Below are 19,701 nucleotides of genomic sequence, written 5' to 3'. Positions count from 1 at the left end.
CAAGGAAAAGTGGAAGATTCCAAGGTGACTTTATGCGTGCGAATATGGTTGCCACTATGTGACGAATGTGAAGTACTCTGTATGTCCAGAATGTGGGGATGAAATGTCTGAAGATATAACTTATGTCGACAATGATTTCCCTAAAAATAATGATACTGTGCAGATCACAGCCGCCACGAATTACACAGTGATGGATAATTTAGAAGTTTTTCCGATGCCTATTAATTCAACTCTCACATTGCTCTCTAATTTTGACATCAAAGACATTTCTTCCTTGGAAGAAAGGGTGGTTGAGGTTAGCAGAGAAGAGGTATGTAATGTTTGGAATCATTTAGGGTTTTTTTTTAATATATATATATATATATATATATTAGGTGAGTTGGGTCCTTGGACCTTAGTAGGGCCATGTTATGTTCAAGCTCAATGAGTCTTTATAGATCATCCACTAATAAGGTCTTTAAATGCTTGTGGGTTATAAACTAAATCCTTACTAATTGAACTAACCTTTATTGGTTAGAGTTTTTTTTATTTGTATTTTTATTTTTTAAAATAAAATTTGTTTAGGTAAGTGTTTTTGATTTAAATATTTTTAAAATTGTTTTCATTTTTTATTTTTAAAAGCAAAAAAATAAAAATATCTCAGAGATTTCATTTTCTTTTTTATTTTTAAAGCATGCTACATTTGACTATTGTAAGCTCTTTAAATATACTCAACTACTATTTGCTACCACTGACTCTAAAATTGTTTTCAAATTAATATAACCAAAAATATTTTTTTATTTTTTAAAAATTAGTTTGCAAATTAATTTTTAAAAAACAAAAAATGAGAGCAAACCGTAACAAGCCTTTAATCATTTTAGTAAAAAAATCTAACCAAGCCTGATCTTTCTTTGTTTTTCTCTTTTTGGTTTTTACCGAAATATAACCTAGTGGCTTTAATTTTTTTTTTTTTAATTCTTTGTATAGGGCATCCAACTCTTGAAGGCGTCCCTTAAGTGCAAGAATGTTTTGACTAGTGTTTTCCTCAAGGATAATTATGTGAAACCATGTGGCTTGAAAAGAAAGAATACAGGCGCCGACCTCTGAATTTTTGTTATGTCTTACATTAATTAAGACTGATAATGTAGTTTCAGAGTAATGCAACTTTTATTCTTTTAAATTTGTTTGTTATTACTTTGGTCTCTCAGGTTTTAATTTTATTCAATTTAGTATATTAGGTTTACTTTGTTAGTCCAATTGTTTGAAAAGGAGAGGTTACATTATTAAAATTTGCTGATATTAATAGGAAAATATTCACTACAAAAAAACTGACTTTCAACGGTGACATTTAAGTCAAAAAGTCACCGCTGAAAGTTTTCAACGGTGACAAAAGTCACCACAATATCGCCGTGAGAGCTCCTATCGCTGATTCAATCTGCGGCAACAATAAAAGTCGCCATTGAAAGTTGAGAATGCCGAAAGTCAAAAAGTCGCCATTGAAAGTTTTCAGCGGCAACAAAAAGTCATCGTCGTGAGAGCTCTTGTTGCTGATTCAATTTGCGACAACAATAAAAGTCGCCGCTGAAAGTTGAGAATCGGTGACGACAAATGTCGCCGCAAAAACCACACATCAACGGTGATTATTTTTGTCACTGCTGAATGTTAAATATCAGTGGCGACATTTGTCGCCGCGGAAGCTACCAAAAAGTCACCGCTGAAAAGTAATGTTGGTTCACTTACACACATGGCACCACGTCACTGTCCTTGTGGCACCCCACCTCACGCCACGTGGCACCATGTAACCCTCCACGTAAGGCCCTACCTTGCACCACGTGGCGCCATGTTACTTTCCATATGTTGCTCTCACTATACACCACGTGGCACCCCACCTCGCACCACGTGGCACTATGTCACCCTCCATGTGTCGCCCTCACCTCACGCCATGTGGCATCATGTCACTCTCCATGTGTTACTCTCACCACACACCACGTGTCATAATGTCATCAATTTATATTTTCATTTTGAAAGTTGTCTCCTCCAAGGTAACCCATGTCCTCCTCCTTTTATATCCAACCATTTTGCCACTGAGCTAGAATGAACCTGCAGTCTATTATTGCATAATTATATATATATATACACATATTATTAAACTATACAAACACACACATATATATATATTATATATTAAATATTATAAAATATCATTACTATCCTTAAAATACTTCAATTTAATTCTTTTAATTTATAAAATTACAAATTATATTATTTATTTTGTTTAAAGTAAACTATAAATATAATTGATATATATATATAATTTGTATTATTTATTTTATTGTTTTTACTTCTTGAGGTTGTTATATTATTTATTTTAATATTTATAATTATAATATAAAAATATCTAAGAATAAATAGTAAAAATACTAATGATTATACATTAGTAAAAAAAATAATAAAATGTAGACAATCAGTGGCGACACTAAAAAGTCGCTGCTGATTCTCAACTTTCAGCGGCGACTGAAACTTACAACATAATTTTTTTAAAAAAATTATAAAAATGCTAACAAACAGCAGTGACACTAAAAAGTCATCATTGATTCTCGACTTTCAGCGGCAACTTGTATGTCGCCGCTGAAACTTACAACATAATTTTTTTAAAAAAATTATAAAAATGGCCAAATCTTTCACATTTATAACAAACTATTTCTATTTTATCTTTTTTTTTTAAATTATCTTTTCTAATGGTTTTTCTATGTTTTTTCATGAAATATTTTTTATGTCTCATATATCTTTTATAATAATATTATATATAATTTATTTTTTTATTTTTCCTAGAAGGGGCTTGTATTTTTCTAACTCTAGTTTTATAATATTAATTATTTGTTCATATGTTAAAACAGTAGAATTTATTGTTCTTCGTTATAACTCGTAAAATAAAAGTAGAAGAAAATATAGAAAATGAAATAGATAACACCCTTTTTGAAATAAATTAACAAGGATACATAAACATAATATCACATATAACTTATAAAAAAATGATATTGCCAAGTAAGTTTAGTAACAAACAGAGAATATTCAAGAAATATAATATTCAAAAATCTTGTGAAAGAATAGGAAAGTTAGAAAGTGGTGTTCCTATTAAGCCTAGGAAGAACAATATCAATAGAAAATAAAACTTGTAGAAATAGAAATATGAGATGGTTTGATAAGATATTAGGATCTAAGTCAAAAAAGAAGAATAAGATAAATCTTAAGAGTCTTAGTCTATAGCCAAATAGAAATAGTGAACCTGAAGGAAAAGTAGAAGAGGTAGAAATAAAGAAATACATTATAAAAGAATTGAAGAACAAATAGAAATCTCAAAAATAGAAAATAGAATAAATTAAATAAGAGAAAAATTTGAAAGAGATATTTGTGCAGAATATCCAAATTCTTTTTGAAATAAAAAAAGACACAAGAAATCATGGGTGAAAAACAAATATGACAAAAGAAGAAAAAGAAAAAGCAAAAGAAAAACAAGAGTTGAATCTTGTCAAAAAATAATTTAAGCCAAAAAAAAGGTAATTAAGTGAAGCAAATCAAAAGAGCTAATTTAACCATGATTTTTCTAAATTTATATAAAATTAGAAGACTTTTGATTTTGCAGGCATTGAGTTAAATGGCCTTTTCTCTATCTCTTAATATAAACCTCTCTCCACTTGTAATATTAAAAGATATGTATCTGTATCTATACATACATACATACATTCATTCATTCATACAACTTGGTTAAATAAATGGAAATGAAAATAAATTGAAACTTAAATAAAAATAACATCATGAAATTGATAAAAAAAAATATATTTTTTCTTATGAAAAATACTTTAATCTAATTTTGAAAACACAAAAATTAAAATTATCATAAAATTTAATTTCTAAAGCATAAGAAAGCTAACAATCAGTGGCGATACTAAAAAGTCGCCGCTAATTATCAATTTTCAGCGGTGACTTGTATGTCATCGTTGAAACTTGCAACATAATCTTTTTACAAAAATTATAAAAATGCTAATGATCAGCGGCTACACTAGAAAGTCGCTGCTGATTCTCGACTTTCAGCCGTGACATGTATGTCGCCGCTGATTCTCGACTTTCAGCGGCGACAGCAGATGTCGTCGCTGAAAGTGTGACTTTCTGCGGTGACATGTACTTGTCGCCGTTGAAAGTTTGACAATCAGCGGCGACTATATCTTGTCGCCGCAGAAAGTCACACTTTTAGCGGCGACTTTTATTGTCACCGCTGAAAATTGAGAATTAGCGGTGACTTTTTAGTGTCATCGTTGAAAGTCACCGCTGAAAGTCATTTTTTTTGTAGTGATTGATGGCAACCACGCAGGTTCATGAAAAGAAGGATAATTAATTTGGTAGAGAAAAAGCATTTTAAAAAACAAGAGAACAAAACACAATGAAAGGGATTATATTGATAAAAGTTAAACTAATTTGAGGGTTAATTTGTTCTTATTTAGCTACATATACATACCAACTCATCAATAAACTTTACACATTAGATTATGTGGTTTGTGTTTTGAAATTTAAAGCACTCACATAATAATTTAAAAAAACATAAGAGATCAAATAAAAAAAAATAAATTTGAGGGACCAAATCATTAGTTGAGGCAAACTTGAAGTGCTAAAAGTCTCATTATCTTAGCCTATGACTTTAATTTTTGTATGCTATGTGGACTCAATGATTTTCATTAAACTTTTCGTTACCAGAGTAATTTTCCTAATTTCTTTTGTGTCTTTTTAATCTGTACTCCGTCCATTCTACTCCTTTCCCTCCTTATTTGAGGATATTTTTTGAAATATTTTTTAATTCTTAATATAAGATACCTGATTAGGTATTTATTATATTTTTTAATATAATTCTATTTAAACTTATTAACTATGAGAATGTAATGTAAATTTAAAAAATCTTATTTTTAGACAAAGTTAATAACTTAACATCCTTTTTTTTTTTGGTAAGGTAGTTAGAGGTTCATTATTATAATTAGGACAGGAAGAAGTATAAGTTATTTTTTTAGAAGAAATCTAGAAAAATTTATGATTCTTTTTATAAATCACTTTATATGAAAAAACATAATTATCACTAATTATTTTTTTAATTTCATCCTTTCACAATTTTTTATGAATAGTGGGTAAAAAATCTATAGGAGAGATAACACACACACACACATATATATTTATGATTTAACAAGGGTTTCAGCTAAAAAAGGATTTAATAAGGGTGAATTGAGAAACAACATTAATAATTTAATTACACGATTTTTTAATTTTAGTAAACTATTTAAAAATGACTTATAAATAAAATTAAAAAGTATGCATTATGCTGGCGTGGATGATATACTCCCTCCACGTGTCTAATGTACATTGCATTTGAGAGAATGTTAATTAAAATTATCTAAATTCTGATTCAAAGAATCAAATCACGTCCACCCTTCCTGTTGTTCTTCCAGGAAAAAAAAAAGTTATAAGCCAATGAAACGCCATGATCTGAAATGTTCTCCATTTTATAGCATATACTTCCTCCGATTTTTTTTTTATATATTTTTAAATCAACATAACTAACCAACTAACTGAGCCATTACTTAAAACACAAGTTTTTATTATCAAGTTTGAAACCCTAACCGTCAAGATAAAGAGACTAATGGACCAGTTTTGCTTAGATTCAGGTGACTTCTTGCGTTTCCCCTTCTTGATTCTTGCATAATGCTTAAACTTCTAAAAGCCGTACATTCTTCCTTCTTTGTTTGAGAACATGAGTTGCAGTATGAGCTGCAATCGAAATATTATCAGGATAGTTGAGCTACACACAGTGTGAAAACTGGAAGTGTAAAATCAGCATAATTGATCAAACTTTAATTATTATTATTATTATTATTATTATTATTATTACTGATTAGAAACTAAACATATGTATTAAATCAACTCAAAAGAGTACAACCCAAGATCTCACGCGGTATGCCAACTTGGCAAAATGTAGTCAAACCATATTCTCTTTCAATATAATTAACGGTCAATGTTCATCTACTTAACGTCATGGGTAAGGTGAAGGAACTTTTTATATATTTCATGAGTTTAAAGTCCAGAATGTTACTTCCATAATAGTTTATGGAGTATATTGCTGATTAATGCTAAATTAAAATATCCAACTACAATTCATATTTTATTATATTTTCTAAATTTCAAATCTCAGATGCATACCATTTAATTATTTGAAATTGAAATATTAGTCAGTATAGTCACTTTATAATTCTTGCTTTCTTAATGTTTTCGTTTCTCATTTTGCTTTGTTGTCTTTTAATTTAAAACTTTTTATATCACTCAAATAAAGAATTCTAAATTGTTGAAATTACCAATCCTTCCTTGATCAAAATCAGGTCATTAATGTCAAATATAATTAACGAGTATATATTTAGCATACTCCAATTTAATGGGGCTTTACAAAATTATGAAATTGATTGTGAATTAATTCTTGATTGAATCCAAATCAGAAAATTTACCTTTTGTAATGAATGTGGAATATTTCATCACAATAATTTCCTTTATTATGAGATGAATTTATAAGAATTGCAATTTCTTGTTTTGTAGCTGCTCAGATCTATTAAGACTTTAATTCGACATCATTCTTTTTGGATATCATTGTTTTAATTCTAATATCATTTATAAATACATAAATTTGTTTTTTTAAAAAAATGAGATTTTGATCTGAAAACCAAATCACCGACCCAACTTGGAGATCAACCTTTCAAGTTTTAAGCCTAAAACGATATTCGATTTAATTCGGTTGCAATCTTACTGGGATTGGCATGATCAAATAGAGATGATTTGATTAAGTCAAAATTTAAATTTCAATGCTAGAATTATTATTTTTTTAAAACCCCATTATCAACCTATTACATCCATTCCTTCTCCGTATCTTCTCAACGCTTAAGTTCTTCTCCCTCCATTCTCTCTCTCACGCATACACACACATATCAGTTTCAATAACCTCACCTTCTTCAAGTAAGTTTAATTTTACTTTGTTAAATTGATTTTCTATTTGACGTGTTCCTCTGTTTTGTACTTACATTCTTCCATTGTTTCTTGTGTACTTTTGTAATGTTTGTCTTCTATTATGACGTGATCCATAAAAAAAATTTCCCAATGAATTAATTCTCATTTGAATTGAATTTGGTTAAGCCATTCTATCCTTCCAAGTCGACAATGCCCTTGACCCTACGATAATGCTATGAACCAAATTCAAATGCCCTAAGCCGATGATCTAGTTGGTTCCTAAAACATTGTCTCTCACACACAATAGCGAATGTAGGTTACAATGAGGGTGGGCAAATGTTAAAAAAATATTTTTCAGTTAAATAGTTTTTTATATTAATTAATAAAATATACTTTGTTATAAAAAAAAGCATAAGTTGGGATATAGGTAGATTGAATTTTTTATAAAAGGCACAGAAAATAAAATAGTTTTAAGAGAAAATTGTAAAGAAACAATCTTCATCTCAATTTCATGAATAAAATTTTCCATATAATAAACAATGAATTAAGATAAATGTAGAAGACATGCTATCAAAGCTCAAAATTTTAAATTACACACAATTGATTTGGTTGCACATATGATTTTTGTGTCTATATACTTAACTTTATCCGATAAGAAGTATCACTATTTCTTTTAAATATATATATATATATATATATATATATGTATGTATGTATTTCCATCTTAGGGTCTATTATTCTAAACCCATCATTTGCTTATTTTTCAGTAACGGATTTCAAATTATTTTTTGATACAATACTTCGGTCACCGACTAATATAATATTTTATATATTTTTTGACAATGAAAATTATATTAAACTTTGGATTTAGATTTTGAAGATATAAGGATAAGAATCCCGAAATACTAAAGGGAGATGTCTTTATTTGATTATTAAATTTACTATTGATTCGCATTAAATATTAATAATTTATATGAATTTAGGTTTGGATTTGAATTCGCCAGATTTAACCAATTAATCAAAATTTAAAATCACATTTTATTATAATTTTTATTTTCTCTTATATGTCATAATTGTTTGAAATATCAATCATCCTAATTCTCTTTTTCTCTTCTCATTTTCATTTCTTATCTTCCTTTTTTCATTATTTTCTTTAAACTTAAAATTTTTTATACTACCACAACAAAAAAATGTTTAAATATGACATTAAAAATCTAATATTCAAATCCATCGTTTTAAGCGAATCAAAATTCAAACCTTAATATAAACCCAAATTGAAGATCCATATTTCAAATTTCAAATTATAAACATAACGCGAAAGTCGATTGCAATCTCAATGAGACTGGCATAATCATGAATGATTTTGATCAGATCAAAATTTAAATTTTAAATATAGAATTTTTTATCAAAACCTATAAGTTCTTATCCCTCTATAGCCTTTCCATGATCTGTTCATCTCTCTCGCTCTCTCTCAGATCATCATCAGTTTCAACTTACCTTCTTAAAGTTCAATATAGTAGAAATTGTTCCGAATTTTGTATTTACCTTGTCGATCTTGAGTTTCAATTAGCTAGTCTTGTGTTGTTGATTATGTCCTCTATTAATGGATCAATAGCTTGATAATATATTTGTTTAATTTCTTGTTTTTTTTTTGGCCAAAGGAAGAAATAGTATTAGTAAAAGAAACAGAGTCAAATAGCATAATCTTCACTGAAAATGTGGACAGCGTCTGAAAGTCAGGAGGTACCCATTGTCCCTGAATCCGGATTGATGTTATCCAGCAGCTTTAATTTTCTTTTAATTAATTTAACCATTGTTTTTTATATATCTGTTTTATTTTGCTCTATTTATTTAGAAGGCACCGCCACCATCATCAACATCAACAACCAAAGTAAGCTTGAAGCTTTACATTGATACAAAAACGCAAACAGTTGTTTTCGCAGATGCATCGAAGGGTTTTGTAAACATGCTCATCGATCTACATCGCTCACCGGTTTCGTCGCTCGTAAACAAGAATGACACGGCCGGTTGCGTTAGGAAATTCTATGAAAGCATAAAGAATTTCAACAAAGATGCTGCTAATTACATGTTGAATCAAGATAACAAGGATAAGGAAACCAAGCAGAAGCCTAAAAAGCAAGTATACAAGTGCGACATTTGGTGCCAAAACTATATGACGATTGTTAACTTTACATGTCCATTGTGTTTGAATCCAATGTCTTTAGATGTTGACAATGATGAAAAAAATGATGCTGTTGAGATCACAGAAGCTTTGAAAGGAGATGTGACGAACTACACAGTGATGGATAATTTAGAAGTTTTCCCAATGCCTGTCAATGCAACCCTCACTTTGCTGTCTAAATTTGACATCAAAGATATTGCTTCCTTGAAAGAAAGGGTCGTTGAGTTGGGCAGAGAAGAGCTGTGTGTGTATAATATGATCATGTTAGGCATTATTTAGTGATTTTAATATATATAATCTAACAAAGCCTCTACTCTTTCTTGTTTTTTCTTAAAATTTTTTGTCTTCACTGAATATAATCTAGTTGCTTTTTTTCTTTTCTTTTTAATAGGGTATCGAACTATTGAAGGCGTCCCTTCTGTGCAAGAATGTGTTGACAAGTGTTTTCCTCAACGATATGAATAAAGCGAGGGGCTCCAAAAGAAGAAATACAAGCTCATGATCAGGAAACATTCAAGATCTGAATTTTGGTTATGGGTTACATTGAAGCTGATAATTTACTTTATTGTTGGTTATATTTGTTATGCTGAATGATTATTTTCATTAGTGTTATGACAAATGACGTTATTTTTATTAATTATTGTTCATTACCAAATTAATGATACAGTTTTTATGGGTAAACAACTAGTTAATATGCATTTGGACCCGAACTTATATATAGGTATAGAGGTAATGTGGACCCTATACTCATAATTAGTACATTTTAAATCTTAAATAATTAAACATGAGACATCTTGCTCCCATTGTTAATTGTTAATTTAAAGTAAATGTCATTACTTTAACTTTAAGTGGGCCCACTCTCTCTTCCCCCTGTGTCTCCCTCTTCTTCCTCCTCCTCCTCATCTTCTCTAGAAACTAATTCTGCCAAGATAACCCAGCTCGCTTGTCGTCCTTGTCCAGTCATCTTGCTCGTGCTTAGGTTGGCTGTTCTCAATCTCCATTCCTACACAATTATAAACCAGCGACTGGTAGGAGTGAAGCCTTTAACACCACGATTATGTCCATGTGATCGACACCAACTTCATGCACAGCCTCCAGTGGCCAACCTTAATTTAAGCCCTCGTTGAGTTAGCACGCTCCATCAACGTCTGATTTTTCCTTCGTTGTAGCTTCCAGATTTGAAGACATCAAAAACATGGACTATAACAGGAGACCCTGCTAGCTACAAGGTCACCAGAAGCCTATGTCACCAAGTGACAATTTTCTTCAGTAATTGATAAAGGTGGTTAAGGGAGGGTTTAATCTCATGAGCTTAGTGGCCACCAAGTAACCAACCCATTTAATTATACATAAGCAATATATATATATATATATATCTATGTATGTAAGTATGTAGTTGTCCAAGCTTTTAATTCAAGCTTCTACAAATGTTAGTATACATTTGAATTTTAACAATAATTTATTCAAAATTAATAACAATCTATTCAAGATTTAATAAGTTAGGAAAAAAATAGGATGGGTTTAATTGTATAAATGTTAGTCCTTTATCAATAAGTACCTATTTAGATTTTGACAACAACTCGTTCAAAATTAACAACAATCTATTTGAGCTTTGACAAGTTAGAAAAACTGATAGGATGTGCTTAATTTAATCATACATAAGCAATATATATATATATATATCTGTATGTATGTATGTATGTGGTGGGTCGGTGGGATTCAAATTTTAACAACAATTTATTCAAAATTAATAACAATCCATTCAGGATTTAATAAGTCAGAAAAAAAATAATAGGATGGGCTTAATTGTGCAAATGTTAGTCTTTTATCAATAAGTACCTATTTAAATTTTGACAACAACTCGTTCAAAATTAACAAGCCGTTTGGGCTTTAACAAGTTAGAAAAAATAATAGGATGGGTTTAATATGTGCAAATGTTAGTCCTTCATCAATAAGTATCTATTCACATTTTGACAACAAGCTATTCGAAATTAACAACAATCCATTCGGGCTTTAACAAGTTAGAAATATTGATAGGATAGGTTTAATTGTGCAAGTGTTAATCCTTCATCAACAAGTATCTATTTAGGTTTTGATAACAACCCATTCAAAATTAACAATAATCCATTCAGGCTTTAACAAGTTAAAACAACTGATAGGATGAGCTTAATTGTGCAATTGTTAGTCCTTTATCAACAAGATTCATTCAAAATTAACAACAATCCATTCGAGTTTTAACAAATTAAAAAAAAAAGAGTGCATAAGTCTAATGGAATAAGTGTTTACTCTACATAAATTAACACAATTGCATTGTTGTCAAAACTTAAATGGCATGTTTGTGCAAGGTGAACACATTTTATCAGACATGTGCTGTCAATTTTTCTAACTTGTTAAATTTTAAATGGACTGTTATTAATTTTAAATGAATTATTGTCAAAACCTAAATAGATATTTGTTGATGAAGGACTAACACTTATATAATTAAGCTAATCCTATCAGTTTTTCTAACTTGTTAAAGCTTAAATGGATTGTTAATTTCAAATGAGTTGTTATCAAAACCTAAATAGATACTTATTGATGAAAGATTGATACTTGTATAATTAAGCTTACCTATCAATTTTTCTAAATTGTTAAAGCCTGAATGAATTGTTAATTTCAAATAAATTATTAAAATCCAAATGGATAAACCCATCCTATTAGTTTTTCTAAATTGTTAAAGCCAAAATGGATACTTGTAGATGAAGGATTAATAATTATACAAGTAAGCCCATTCTATTAGTTTTTTTTAACTTGTTTAATTTTAAATGAATGTTAATTTTAAATAAATTATTGTTAAAACTTAAATAGATACTTATTAATGAAGGACTAATACTTAAAAAAACTTAAATTAAAAGCTTGAGTTACTACACACACACACACACATATATATATATATATATTGGCTATATGTGATCAAATAAGCTTGATGAATTGGTGGTCACCCTTGGCTACCTTTACCAATTATTGAAGAAAATTATCACCGGCACCAGAGCTCTGGTGACTTTCCATTGATAGGGCTCCAGCAACCTTGTTGCCTTTAGGGTTTTTCGCAATGATCCATTAGGCAACGCTGATGATGGGGGAATAATTTTTCCAAAATATTATGGTCATTTCATACTCAAAATTACTTTACTGTTTTTAGGTTTTTATGTGACAACTATAATTTAAATCGTGCAAAAACATTACATCTAAACATCATAATTGAATAAAATGTAGTCATAAAACTAATATGGATATCTCAAAATAACTTAATTTATTTTGCCAATTTTTTATTAATTGAATCAAATAGTCAAACACGAAACACTGTTCTTATTAGGCTTATTTCGTCAGGTTCGAGTCTTGGCCTTAGAAATGAAGGAAATTGTCATTAAAAAGGCCTTACATCAGGGGCCAAAACAAAAAGGACTTCCTACTGTAGGGGTTAATTAGTTGTTTTCTGATCCATCAATCTACATTTCACAGAAAAACTAGATATTATCGATCATTCAATATGATTTTCTCTAAAAAAGAAAGAAATAATTAAATAGGCTATAATAAAATCTTGCAAGTAGATAGAAATGCACCAACAGGCAATGTCTCTTTAACCAAAGTAAATCTATGCTTGGACAATTATCAATTTGTCGTAGAAATCCACCAATGGGCAATGTCTCTTTAACAAAAGTAAATTGATGCTAAATCGATGCTTGAACAATCATCAATTTCAATCCATCATAAACCAAGTCTCAACATTTTGAACTTTGCAAGAAATTCCTTTTTGCTCCCTTTTAGTCCCCCATGTTCTTCAGAAAAGCATTTGTCAAGAATTGATTGCTCTGGAGTGAGGCCTTAAGCAGTTTGATACCCTAGTAAATTAAAAAAAAAAATGAGAGAGAAAAATCACTAATAAAACAACATGAATGATTATCAATGACAGATTAAGAGAAAAACACAATTATTTTCAAGACAACTATATTAATGACCTAAAATATCATACCATCTCTATTATTTATACTATTTAATAACTTCTTGAGCTGTGCACATAATCTTATATGGCAAATATTTTCAAACAGAAATAGTAATACACGACTTACCTCTTCAATGCCTAGCTCAACGGTCCTTTCTTGCAAGGCACTAACATCTTTGACGTTAAATTTGTTCAGTAAGGTAAAGCAAGAAATGGTAGACATAGGCTGAACCTCAAGATCATCCATCACCATGTAAGCAGAGTGAAACCATGTGGCTTGAAAAGAAAGAATACCGACGTCGGCCTCTGAATTTTTGTGATGTCTTACATTAATAAAGACTGATAATTTACATTCAGAGTAATGCAACTTTTACTCTTTTAAATTTATTTTAATTATTAATTTAATCTTTCAAGTTTTATTTTTATCAATTTAGTACATTAAGTTTACTTTGGTTATTAATCCCATTGTTTGAAAAGGAGAGGTTACATTGTTAAAATTTGCTGACATCAATAGCAAAGTATAGATGGCAGTCATGTAGGTTAATGAAAAGAAGGATAATTAATTAGGTAGAAAAAAAGCCAGACTCTAAAATTTTTAAAAACAAGAGAACAAGACACAATGAAAGGGATTATATTGATAAAAGTTAAACTGATTTCAGGGTTAATTTGTTATTATTTAGCTACATATACATACCAACCCATCAATAAACTTTATACATTAGATTATTTTAAAAGTCAATTTGTGTTTTAAAATTTAAAGGACTCACATAATAATTTAAGAAAAACATAAGGGATCAAATCAACAAAATTAAACTTGAGGGACCAAATCAATAGTTGAGGCAAATTTAAAGGACTAAAAGTCTCATTATCCTAACCTTTTAATTTAATTTGGGTTATATATGCTAAATTTTTCGTTACCAAAGTCATGTTTCTAATTTCTTTTGTGTCTTTAATCTGCACTCCTTCCATTCTACTCCTTTCGGTCCTTATTTGAGGGTATTTTTTGAAAGATTTTTTTTATTCTTAATATAAGATACCTGATTAGGTATTTATTATATTTTTAATATAATTCTATTTAAACTCATTAACTATGAGAATGTAATGTAAATTTAAAAATTCTTCATTTAAATAGAAATAAAATTAGAAAATTTTATTCTATTTTTAGACAAAGTTAATAACTTAACATCTTTTTTTTTTGGTGAGCTAATTAGAGGTTATTTTCCATGTTGGTTTTTTGTGCAATCGACGTGAAAAGTTGACTTTTCACAATGGTTATTACAACAACCATTGTTAAAAGTTTAATTTTTTAAAAATATTATTTATTTTTTTATACATCCAAAACTTAAAACCTATAAATTTCTAAAAGTATGATTAGATAAAGTATATATATATATATATATATATTTATTAGTTCAATCATATTTGTTTATCAATTTATAAAGTTCAGGAAAAAAAATTTGGTAGCATTTCCTCTAAAAGTTAGACATTTCAAAATTTTAACAATAATCAAATTTAACCCAAATAAACTCAAATCTCAAGTGTTTTATATTTCTAATATAAATAATTCAGCCATATGAAATTTTTAACAATATAAATTTCAGCAATAAAATAAAAATTAAATAAATTTTAGCAACAAATGGAAGAGGGAGGCTGAAGAATCATAGCTAGAAATTCAAAAACTTCAAATGTACCCATCTAACATAAATTTCAAAAACTAAAAAAATTGGTGAAAAAAAATGGAACTTACTTGGAACCCGCAACAATGAAAGAGGGAAGTTGAAGAAGAAATCATAAACTAAAAATGTTAAAGCAAAACAGGCAAAAAAATTGTTGAAGATAAGTATTTAATAACAATGGAGGAAGGAGGAAAAGGGAAGAGGGAGCAAAAAAAGAGTGTGTGAAAAAAACCTTTTGGAAAACGTTGATGGTTGGACGGACGACAGTTAGGTGAACAACGGATGACGACTCATGGCGGTAGACGACAATCAAAAACCCTAGATGGAGTCTCTGGAGGGAAAAGATGCAACCTTGGGAGAAGAAATGCAAAATTGTGAGAAAATGACGAACTGGTGCGAAATGACATTGTGTTTCTAATATAAAGCAAAACATTCACTTTTAACGTCGGTTCTTTATAGAATTGACAATAAAAGCGAACCTTTTTTTTTTAATGCACTTTTCACGTCGGTTTGTGTTAAAACTGACTTGAAAAGCAAGACATTTAATGTTGGTTCATTAAAGAACCGACGTCAAATGTCTATTTTTTTCATTTTGTTTTTTAATTTTCACCATCAATTAATAAGAAACCAACATGGAAAATAGATTTTAACAATGATTTAATTATAAACCGATGTTAAAAGTTTTCTTGTTATTTATAATTAAGCCACTACCTTTTTTTTAATACTAGTTTTTTATATAACCGACAATAAAAGGCACGAAATGCAATTTCTGCAGTATAACGTCATTATTATAATTAGGACAGGAAGAAGTATAAGTTATTTTTTAATATAAATCTAGAAAAATTTATATTCCTTTTTATAAGTCACTTTATATAAAAAAAACATAATTATCATCAACTATTTTTAAAATTTTACCCTTTTACAATTTTTTGTGAATAGCGGGTAAAAAAGCTATAGGAGAGATAACATATTTTTTTTTAAGATTTAATAAGGGTTTCAGCTAAAAAAAGATTTAATAAGAGTGAATTCAGAAACAATATTAATAATTTAATTACATGATTTTTAATTTTAGTAAATTATTTAAAAATGACTTATAAATAAAAGGCTAAAATACATAAAACCCTCCTGAATTTTGAGACAGATGTATATAACTACTTTCACCTTTAAAAGTTTAAAATTAACCCCCTAACCTATAATTTTATTTTTCAAAACCCCCTATTATTAATTAAGTTACTTTTTTATGAGGGTTAAAATGTCATTCAACTAAAAATGTTATTAAACAAAAATATTATATTGTATAACTCTTTAAATTTCTTATATTTTTTGGATAGTTGAGGCATTGATGACAAAAAAAAAAATATTATTATCGCTCTATAAAATTTTGAATATTTATGTTTATATTTGTTTTATCTAGTTTTTTTTGTTATCAATGGTGCATGATTTTATTGTTTTAAAAGATAAATTTTTATTTATATTTCATGTTAGATTAATGTAATGCATATGGCTAAAATATTTAAAATTTTAAATATTAAATTTTTAAATAATAGATAAATTTTAAAATTGATCTAACATGGTAATATTAGAGTAGATTATAACATTTTTTTAGTTGAATGACATTTTAACCTTCCTGAAAAAATAGCATAATTAACAATAAGGGGTTTTGAAAAATAAAATTAAAGATTAGGGGAGTTAATTTTAAACTTTTAAAAGTAAGGGAGGTTATTTGCAACTGTCTTAAAGTTCAGGAGGGTTTTATGTATTTTAACCTAAATAAAATTAAAAAGTATATATGTATTATATTGGCGTGCATTAGATACTCCCTCCACGTATCTAATGTACATTGCATTGGAGAGACTATTAATTAGAATTATCTATATTCTCATTCAAAGAATCAAATCACGTCCGCCCTTCCTGTTCTTTCCAAAAAAAAAAAACAGTTATAAGCCAATGAAACGCCATGATCTGAAATGTTCTCCATTTTATAGCATTTACTTCCTTCGATTTTTTTTTTTTTCATATTTTTAACTCAACATAACTAACCAACTAACTGAGCCATTACTTTAAACACAAGTTTTTATTATCAAGTTTGAAACCCTAACCGCCAAGATAAAGAGACTAGTATGCCAGTTTTGCTTAGATTCAGGTGACTTCTTGCAGTTCCTCCTCTTGATTCTTGCATAATGCTTAAACTTCTAAAAGCCGTACATTCTTCCTTCTTTGTTTGAGAACATGAGTTACAGTATGAGCTGTAATCGAAATATTATCAGGATAGTTGAGCTACACACAGTGTGAAATCTGGATGTGTAAAATCAGCATAATTGATCAAACTTTTCAAGTTTTAAGCCTAAAACGATATTCGATTTAATTCGGTTGCAATCTTACTGAGATTGGCATGATCAAGCAGAGATGATTTTGATTAAGTCAAAATTTAAATTTCAATGATAGAATTTTTTTTCAAATCCCATTATCAACCCCCCCTCTCTCTCTATATATATATATAAAACAAGCGAAGTTACATCCATTCCTTCTCCGTACCTTCTCGAGGCTTAAGTTCTTCTCCCTCCATTCTCTCTCTCACACATACACACACATATCAGTTTCAATCGACTTACCTTCTTCAAGTAAGTTTAATTTTACTTGGTTAATTTGATTTTGTATTTGACTTGTTCCTCTGTTTTATATTTACATTCATCCATTGTTTCTTGTGTATTATTTTAATGTTTGTCTTCTATTATGACGTGGTTCATACAAAAATTTCCCAATGAATTAATTCTCATTTGAATTGAATTTGGTTAAACCATTCTATCCTTCCAAGTCGACAATGCCCTTGACCCTACGATAATGTTATGAACCAAATTCAAATGCCCTAACCCAATGATCTAGTTGGTTCCTAAAACATTGTCTCTCACAAACAATGGCGAATTTAGGTTATAATGAGGGTGGGCAAGTTTTCCCAAAAAAAAAAAATCAGTTAAATAGTTTTTTATATTAATTAATAAAATATACTTTGTTATAAAAAAGCATAAGTTGGGATATGGGTAGATTGAATTTTTTTATAAAAGGCACATAAAATAAAATAGTTTTAAGAGAAAATTGTAAAGAAACAATCTTCATCTCAATTTCATGACTTAAATTTTCCATATAATAAACAATGAGTTAAGATAAATTTAGAAAACATGCTATCAAAGCTCAAAATTTTAAATTATACACAATTGATTTGGTTGCACATATGATTTTTATGTTTATTTACTTAACTTTATCCGATAATAAGTATAATTATTTCTTTAATATATATATATATATATATATAGATATATATATTTCCCTCTCAGGGTCCATTATTCCAAACCCATCATTAGCTTATTTTTCAGTAACGGATTCCACATTATTTTTTGATACAATACTTCGGTCACACACTGATATAATATTTTATATATTTTTTTGACACAATGAAAATTAGACTAAACTTTAGATTTAGATTTTAAAGATACAAATAAGGATTCCGAAATACTAAAGGGAGATGTCTTTATTTGATTATTAAATTTACTATTGATTCGCATTAAATATTAATAATTTATATGAATTTAGGTTTGGATTTGAATTCGCCAGATTTAACCAATTAATCAAAATTTAAAATCGCATTTTATTATAATTTTTATTTTCTCTTATATGTCATAATTGTTTGAAATATTAATCATCTTAATTCTCTTTTTCTCTTCTCATTTTCATTTCTTATCTTCCTCTTTTCATTATTTTCTTTAAACTTAAAATTTTTTATACTACCACAACAAAAAAATGTTTAAATATAACATTTTAAATCTAATATTCAAATCCATCGTCTTAAGCGATATTCAAAATTCAAACCTTAATATAAACCCAAATTGAAGATCCATATTTCAAATTTCAAATTATAAACATAACGCGAAAGTCGATTGCAATCTCAATGAGAATGGCATAATCATGAATGATTTTGATCGGATACAAATTTAAATTTTAAATATAGATTTTTTTTAAAATCACATTATCAAATGAATATCAAAACCTATAAGTTCTTATCCATCCATAGCCTTTCCATGATCTGTTCATCTCTCTCGCTCTCTCTCAGATCATCATCAGTTTCAACTTACCTTCTTAAAGTTCAATATAGTAGAAATTGTTCCGAATTTTGTATTTACCTTGTCGATCTTGAGTTTCAATTAGTTAGTCTTGTGTGTGTTGTGTTGTTGATTATGTCCTCTATTAATGGATCAATAGCTTGATAATATATTTGTTTAATTTCTTGTTTTTTTTTTGGGGCCAAAGGAAGAAATAGTATTCGTAAAAGAAACAGAGTCAAATAGCATAATCTTCACTGAAAATGTGGACAGCGTCTGAAAGTCAGGAGGTACCCATTGTCCCTGAATCCGGATTGATGTTATCCAGCAGCTTTAATTTTCTTTTAATTAATTCAACCATTGTTTTTTATATATCTGTTTTATTTTGCTCTATTTATTTAGAAGGCACCGCCACCATCATCAACATCAACCACCAAAGTAAGCTTGAAGCTTTACATTGATACAAAAACGCAAAGAGTTGTTTTCGCAGATGCATCGAAGGGTTTTGTAAACATGCTCATCGATCTACATCGCTCACCGGTTTCGTCACTTGTAACCAAGAATGACACAGCCGGTTGCTTTGGGAAATTCTATGAAAGCATAAAGGATTTCAACAAAGATGCTGCTAATTACATGTTGAATCAAGATAACAAGGATAAGGAAACCAAGCAGGAGCCTGAAGAGCAACTATATAAGTGCAACTATCGGTGCAAAAATTATATGAGTATTGTTAACCCTACATGTCCAATGTGTTTGATT

The 19,701-nt window shown here is 28.8% G+C and overlaps 1 protein-coding gene and 1 long non-coding RNA gene across 2 annotated transcripts; both read left to right on the top strand.

The window, feature by feature from the left end:
* Window positions 1-4,078: 4,078 nt before the first annotated feature.
* On the top strand, window positions 4,079-9,655 carry LOC129292313 (uncharacterized). The gene is made up of 3 exons (XM_054929887.1): window positions 4,079-4,177; window positions 8,864-9,434; window positions 9,582-9,655. The coding sequence occupies exons 1-3, from the start codon at window positions 4,079-4,081 to the stop codon at window positions 9,653-9,655; spliced, it is 744 nt and encodes a 247-aa protein (XP_054785862.1).
* Window positions 9,656-17,386: 7,731 nt separating this feature from the next.
* On the top strand, window positions 17,387-19,463 carry LOC129292731 (uncharacterized). The gene is made up of 3 exons (XR_008588957.1): window positions 17,387-17,469; window positions 19,151-19,232; window positions 19,345-19,463. It is a non-coding gene; the product is annotated as an uncharacterized LOC129292731 (long non-coding RNA).
* The last annotated feature ends 238 nt before the right edge of the window (window positions 19,464-19,701 follow it).

This window comes from Prosopis cineraria, unplaced genomic scaffold (genome assembly GCF_029017545.1).
Source record: "Prosopis cineraria cultivar Desert tree isolate PC_DT_omini unplaced genomic scaffold, ASM2901754v1 PC14, whole genome shotgun sequence".
Taxonomy (NCBI): Eukaryota; Viridiplantae; Streptophyta; class Magnoliopsida; order Fabales; family Fabaceae; genus Prosopis; species Prosopis cineraria.
Note: the sequence above shows the minus strand (reverse complement) of the source record. Positions and strands in the feature narration are given on the sequence as shown.